The sequence below is a fragment of the Lampris incognitus genome, chromosome 16 (assembly GCF_029633865.1).
Source record: "Lampris incognitus isolate fLamInc1 chromosome 16, fLamInc1.hap2, whole genome shotgun sequence".
NCBI classification, from domain to species: domain Eukaryota; kingdom Metazoa; phylum Chordata; class Actinopteri; order Lampriformes; family Lampridae; genus Lampris; species Lampris incognitus.
In genome coordinates, this window is record NC_079226.1 from 42408381 (window position 1) to 42415344 (window position 6964).

The 6964-nt window shown below is 47.3% G+C and overlaps 1 protein-coding gene across 1 annotated transcript; it reads left to right on the plus strand.

The window, feature by feature from the left end:
- The first annotated feature begins 2243 nt into the window (after positions 1-2243).
- LOC130126101 (serine/threonine-protein kinase pim-1-like) lies at positions 2244-4685 on the plus strand. The gene is made up of 5 exons (XM_056295464.1): positions 2244-2312; positions 3129-3350; positions 3560-3737; positions 4063-4239; positions 4594-4685. Exons 1-5 carry the CDS (start codon positions 2244-2246, stop codon positions 4683-4685), a joined length of 738 nt encoding a protein of 245 aa, XP_056151439.1.
- Positions 4686-6964: the final 2279 nt, after the last annotated feature.

Here is a 6964-nt window from a genome sequence, read left to right on the forward strand (position 1 = left end):
AAGACAGAGTTAGGATATCTAACACTATCTGTCGGTTCCACACTAGCGTTGTGTGTTTGTACATGTCATTTGTATCGTCTTGACCTCAAAAATAATCATTGACGATCTACAAAAAGAGGAAAATTCAAGTGCAAAACGAAAACTCTTTTCTTCAGAGGGACAATCTATTCAACCCTCCATTACCGGCGTCCGGGTAGCGGAGCGGTCTAGCCCGTTGCCTACCAACATGGGGATTGCCAGTTCGAATGCCCGTGTTACCTCAGGCTTGGTCGGGCATCCATTCATCCATCCACCATCCAAACCGCTTATCCTCTCTCAGGGCCGCGGGCGTCCCTACAGACACAATTGGCCGTGTCTGCAGGAGGAAGCCGGATGTGGGCATGTGTCCTGGTCGCTGCACTAGCGCCTCCTCTGGTCAGTTGAAGCGCCTGTTTGAGGGGAAACTGGGGGGAATAGTGTGATCCTCCCACGCGCTACGTCCCCCTGGCGAAACTCCTCACTGTCAGGTGAAAAGAAGCGGCTGGCGACTCCACATGTATCGGAGGAGACATGTGGTAGTCTGCAGCCCTCCCCGGATCGGCAGAGGGGATGGACGGCTCAGAAGAGTGGGGTAATTGGCCAAGTACAATTGGGGAGAAAAAAAAAAGGGGGGGGACCCTCCACTACCAATGCTGAGAGTTTTTTAACATGGCTAACTGTGAAGAATGTGTCATTTTTCCCAGAGGAAAGTCCTGCACTTTAGGCAGAATATTGCTGTTTGTTTCACACTGTGCATTCCTGAGGGTTGCATGATCCATGTTCTCATGGTAAACCCTAACTCTAGTCTGCTCCACAAGGCTGGACCACATTTTAGGCCCTCCACCTTGCCCCACTACCTTCTATCTGCAGGGCTCATGAACATCATCCTACTTTCTTGCAACCTTTTCTCAGCTATTAAACCTTTGCTGGAGAAGAAATGTCCTAACGTTGCCATGATTAGTCAGCCTCAAGTCTTTCCTTTCTTAGTAACTGACTGCATCAATATTTATATATTGTCATACAACAGTTTTCATTCTGGTTTTCATGCCACCAGCAGCACAGACAACAGTTTTTTCACAATATCCTGATACATAGAGGCTTGAGAAGTGGGTTGCCCTTTCAAGCACATTGTTAGTTTGTACCTGCTAGGTTGCAAGTCCTCTTCTTCCACTGGTAATTATAACTGCTATGCAAATGAGACGTCTCCCTATCATTGTGCCCTTGTGGTTTAGACTTTATATGTTTCCACTTGGTAAAGTTATTTGAAAACACGGGCCTCATTCATCAATCGTTCGTACGTGCAAACTTGTTGTGAAACAGCCGTGTAATATTTTAGCTCTCCAGATTGTCTGACAGTCGGCAGCAAAGCCTGATGGTTATGTGTAATCCCTCCCCCTCACATCTGTGCTCTACCTCTTCCAATGAGGAGTCACCCAGGGCTGCAAAGACATCAGTGTTAGCCAGTTGGTGTCTAAATTCAGGGCTTAGCCAGGTTCTACACTGGTCTCTGAGACAAAGTTCAGGTCTCAAATATTACACGGTGTGTAATGCAACCCATGGTTATGCTGATGATACACACCTTTTCATCATGGTTCCTGCTGATCTGAGACCTGTGAACTCCCTGTTGGGGTGTACTGAGAATACACATGTATGGATGTCTCAACATTTCTGCAACACAGCAGAAATAAGCCCGTCTGTCTTCCGTCCTAGCAAAGAGGAAAAGAGAGACGATCAGCTCAGAGGGGAGTAAGGAGGGAGCTAAGAGAAGGAGGACAGCATCAAACAGCTCTCAAGCAGAGCTGCACAAGGGGGTGAGGAGGATGCCGACATGTACACGGAGGAAGAATGAGAGTCAGACATGTCCATGTTTTCATCTTTTCATGTACCCCCTGTGTTCCAGGAGGATACCCCGGTCCAAAGGCAGAGCCCCAGAGCCAGCGGCACCTGCTGGAAGAGTCGCCAGCACCATCAAAATGAGGGTGGCTCACATAACACCGTTCCTGGCAAGTCCAGAAGAACTGCCAAGTCATACAGCAGAGGTCAGCTGATACACAACAACACAGACAGACAGACAGACAGACAGACAGACAGACACATATAAAAACAGACAGACAGATAAACAGGTGTGTGTGTGTGTGTGTGTGTGTGTGTGTGTGTGTGTGTGTGTGTGTGTGTGTGTGTGTGTGTGTGTGTGTTTAGCTGACTTTGAGGACAAATACGAGGAAATGGAGCAGTTGGGTGAAGGAGGCTTTGGCGCCGTCTATGCTGGCCGCCGCAAAGAGGACAATTTACAGGTAAGACTTACAAACAGTGGCGTGGGGACACAACACCTCTAATCTATGTCCTTTTTTGAGGGGGGGGTCTTAATTGACAGGAGTACTTCGTTACTTTAACAGCCAACATAATGTCAGCTGATGAGCTATTACAGCGCCCAGTATCATTTTACACAAAATGGCCTCATGCAGATGCAAGACTTGCACATGCTAGTTATCTACCTTCTTGCCCTACAAAATATAGGCTAGCTACACAATATTGTCCAGCTGCTCGGATGCAAAGTACAGATTTGATAATGAACATAAGAAGCATTCACTGATGTTTAAAGGTTCACGTTCACACCATACAGTATCAGTAGGCCACATGTATCAAACACATGACCTACATCCCCCGTTGGATGTGCTGGACATATCCTCAGTAGATTGTGTGTGTGTGTGTGTGTGTGTGTGTGTGTGTGTGTGTGTGTGTGTGTGTGTGTGTGTGTGTGTCCTGTAGGTGGCAATAAAACACATCCCCCTGGAAAAGGCAACCAGGATGATCCCCATGGTAAATTCCCACGTCCTCATCATATCTTGAAACATCAACGTCATTTCAAACCTGTGTTCTGTCATTAGCGGCCCGTGTGCTCAGTGTATGTGATGCATATTTAAAACAAAACACCTCTGTTACTCCTCCCTCATCTTTTAGTGGGAGCCTAGTTAGTTACCCAAAGCCATCTCAAACCCACAAGCTCTCCTCACATTTCACTGCCTCGTTTCACCGTTAATTTCTGTCTTATTTTCCTCGGCATCATGGGGGGTCCTCAGACACTCATTACAACTCTTTGTGTTTCTCAGATTATTGATGGGAACCTGCAGCGCTGCCCCCTGGAGGTGATGCTGATGGTGCTCGCAGGAGGTCAACCGGCAGCCGTCGGTAAGCACTCGGCCGTGACTCTGGTGGACTGGTTTGAGGTGGAGCGAGACCTGGTCTTGGTGATGGAGAGACCCGTCCCCTCTATTGACCTCTTCTACTACCTGGAGACTGTGGGGGGCTCCCTGCAGGAGGAGGAGGCTAAGGTGAGGGGGTGAAAAGATGGATGGTTGATGGAGGATGGATGGACAGACAGACGGATGGATGGGCCAGCATGTGCTTATGTGTGCGGGGGTTGGGGTGTGTGTTTGTGGGGTGTACCCCCAATAGATTAATCCAGACAGTGATGTCATTTCCTTTCTCCTTCTTTTCTTGTTTCTACCTCTCTTTCCCTCTCTCTCTCTGTGTTTCTCAGCCCTTCATGAAGCAACTGGTGAGCATGATGGCAGATGTTCATGCCAGAGGAGTCCTCCACCGGGACCTCAAACTGGAGAACATCCTGGTGGAGACTGGCACCGACACCCCACGTCTCAGGCTCATCGACTTCGGTTGCGGCTGCCTCCTGAAAAATGGACTCTACACGAGGTTCTTCGGTAACTTCCTGAGTTCACTTTGCTGTGTTTCACATGTTTGCCTGTGTCTTTAGGCTTCTCTGCTGGACTATGTCCAAGTATGAAGTACTACTACTACACATACTACTAGTATGAAGTACTACTACGACACATACTACTAGTATGAAGTACTACTACTACACATACTACTAGTACGAAGTACTACTACTACTACACATACTACTAGTACGAAGTACTTATTGTTAAAGTTACACAATGCCTGACCTGCCCACTTTGGCCCTCTTTCTCCTTTCTCATGACCATTCTCTGGCTCTCTCTCTCTTCTCTCTCTCTGTCTGTATTGGAGGCACCACCCTATACACTCCACCCGAGTGGTTCACGCATGGTTGCTACAGAGCAGGTGCCTGCACTGTGTGGCAGTCGGGTGTGTTGCTGTACGAGATTCTTTGTGGAGCGGCTCCATTTAACAGCAGAAGGGAGATTATCTCTGAGGAACCTGAGATCAGTGTCAAGCTGTCCCCAGGTAAGATGGACATGTGGACACTTGATGCCTGCAGACATGATGTCTCTCTCTCTCTCTCTGTCTGTCTCTCTGTCTGTCTCTCTCTCTCTCTCTGTCTCTCTCTCTCTCTCTCTCTCTGTCTCTCTCTGTCTCTCTCTGTCTCTCTCTCTCTCTCTCTCTCTCTCTCTCTGTCTCTCTCTCTCTCTGTCTCTCTCTCTCTCTCTCTCTGTCTCTCTCTCTCTCTCTCTCTGTCTCTCTCACACACACACACACACACACACACACACACACACACACACACACACACACACACACACACACACACACACACACACACACACTGTATGTGGTTGTGATCCTTGTCTTTCTCTCCAGCTTGTGAGGATTTGCTGCAGAAGTGTCTGTCCAAGTGTCCCGTAGAACGACCCTCCTTGGAGGAGCTGCAGCGCCACCCCTGGCTGAACTGATGCAACCACGCTCAGCTGTCATGACCTGGTTACAATCTGGTCATGTGTGATAATGTACATAGTGTAAAAAATATTTGGAAATTAAAAAAATAATGTTTTGTTGATGGATGCTTGATGGAGTAACGTCTTAATATAACTATTTCTCAGTTAAGATGCTTGTTTAAATGTACACAACACAACGGCTTATTTCCTCTTGAAACCAGATAAGGAAACAATTACTGATTGTGGGAGAATACAACAGCTGCAGGTATCGCATTCATGTATTTTCAGAACTAATCAGATGGCGCCACCTAGGGGTTGATGCTCTTTCATGCATTATGTTTCAGAATATGGTGGTCAACATGTTGTGGCCAGCAAATGAGACTAATACTAATAACTTACACATGACTGGCTTCATTTCTGTTTTGTTTTTTTTTACCTTTTAAACTTGGGTCAGGTGGATCTGTTAGTCCAGTTTTCATGGCTTCATTTCTGTTAGGATTAGTTCCCCCTTCTTTTTTGGCAGTGAGCCCATGTGTGGTCCACTGGCCCCCAGAGCTGCACCTCATATCGATTTGTGACACCTTCAACTCTGAGTACACACTTCAGTCTTCTGTAAACGATTGTCAACAGCATTCAGCCAATCTTCTAGATGTGAATGCAGAGAAAATAGAGGAAGTGGTCACTGACGTTGGTGAAGCACCATCCCATCTACAACAGCTTACTGTTGTAGCAACAACACAGAGAGTGGAGCTGGGTACCATCACAGGAACTCTTTATTATTTACCATTTCACTTCACGCACTTGTGTATGTGAAATTAAACATAATGCCGTTTCCCCAGCCCACAGCAGTGCAACACAAGACAAAAACACATCCAAACACTACAAGAACACACATATCCAAACTAAAACATATATCAAAACTAAACAAAACAATCACTGTCCAAGGGAACGAACGCCAGCCAGGATGAGTGTCGGAACTGCTGGTCTGCATGGGTTAGCAGTTAGCTTAGCCCACCCCGCTTCCGCATCCTGTTAGAATGCGCTTGGCTTTTCCTCCTGGGGTGCAGCTCCAGGCAGGGGCCGTGGTCCCCGAGCCCACTGGACAAAGCAGACCAAACTCTCCCAGCCGATCCAGCGCCAGCCCTCCCAGCCAGACACCCTCGACACACCTCCCCACACTCCTCACGATCACATCAAAAACACCAGAGTCAACGCCAGGTGAGGATGCCGCCAGACCGCCCTCGGTGTTATCAGAACTGGCGGTCTGCATGGGCTAGCAGTTAGCTAAGCCTGCCCCGCTCTCCCAGCCGATCCGGCGCCAGCTCTCCCAGCCATCAAACAAAGACAAAACTTGGATGCAGAAGTGGACAAAGACTGCATGGCTGGTACTGGGTTAGGCCGCCGTAAATGTGAATTAGCGTCGCCATCTTCCGACACCAGCACTGGGAGAGGCCGCCACAAACCTGAATTTGTGCAGCCATCTTCCCACACTGGAACTGACACACAGCAAACTGATCCTTGAAACCAAGTGCATGCCAAATGTCAACCAAGGCTGTTTTTCCTTAACAAGCCCACAAGACTTAATGTCAGTTAGTCAACCCTCAATACATTTTACACCTGCTTTGTTGAGTCAGCAGTGACCTACATTTTAACAGCTTGGTATGGCTCTCTCCTGTGATTGCCTGGCGGCCTGTCCAGGGTGTCTCCCTGCCTGCCGCCCGATGACTGCTGGGATAGGCTCCAGCATCCCCGCGACCCTGAGAGTAGGATAAGTGGTTTGGATGATGGATGGATGAATGAATGGTATGGCTCTCTTAGTAAGATTAAGCTAAAGAGGGTGATATTGCAGTTCAGAAACAAGACCATGTCTTCAAAAATTGCTGTCGATCTGTTAAAACTTAGAAAAAACAACAGAACAACTTCAACCCAGAACTCTTGAGACTAAGAACATTCATAGAATAAGTGAGAAATAGATTCAATTTCTGTTTTGCACAAAGAGCATGCTGAATATCTTCTTTAAATCCATGCAAAAATGTATTGCAAGGGTAGTATCTTTGTAATACCTTTATGTGAACGTCTTTTATTTTATTTGGAATGAGGTAGTTATTAGGGTTTCAAAGCCACATCCAAGGATGTAGGGTAGCACTTGCCAATTTGAAAAAGGACAGGGACAGTGCCTCATTTCACCAATATATTTTAGCCAGCAAAACATGCTAACGTTTTGGCCTACTGCTACAGGTCCTCATCAGAGCATGAGTGTAACTAATGGCATGTGATCTATATAGGGCTTCATAGTG

Coding starts and splice junctions, on each gene's coding strand:
- LOC130126101 (XM_056295464.1), top strand. CDS start 2,244: ATGGAGCAGTTGGGTGAAGGAGGCTTTGGCGCCGTCTATGCTGGCCGC. Junction 3,351..3,559: donor TGCAGGAGGAGGAGGCTAAG/GTGAGGGGGTGA, acceptor TGTGTTTCTCAG/CCCTTCATGAAGCAACTGGT. Junction 3,738..4,062: donor ACTCTACACGAGGTTCTTCG/GTAACTTCCTGA, acceptor TCTGTATTGGAG/GCACCACCCTATACACTCCA.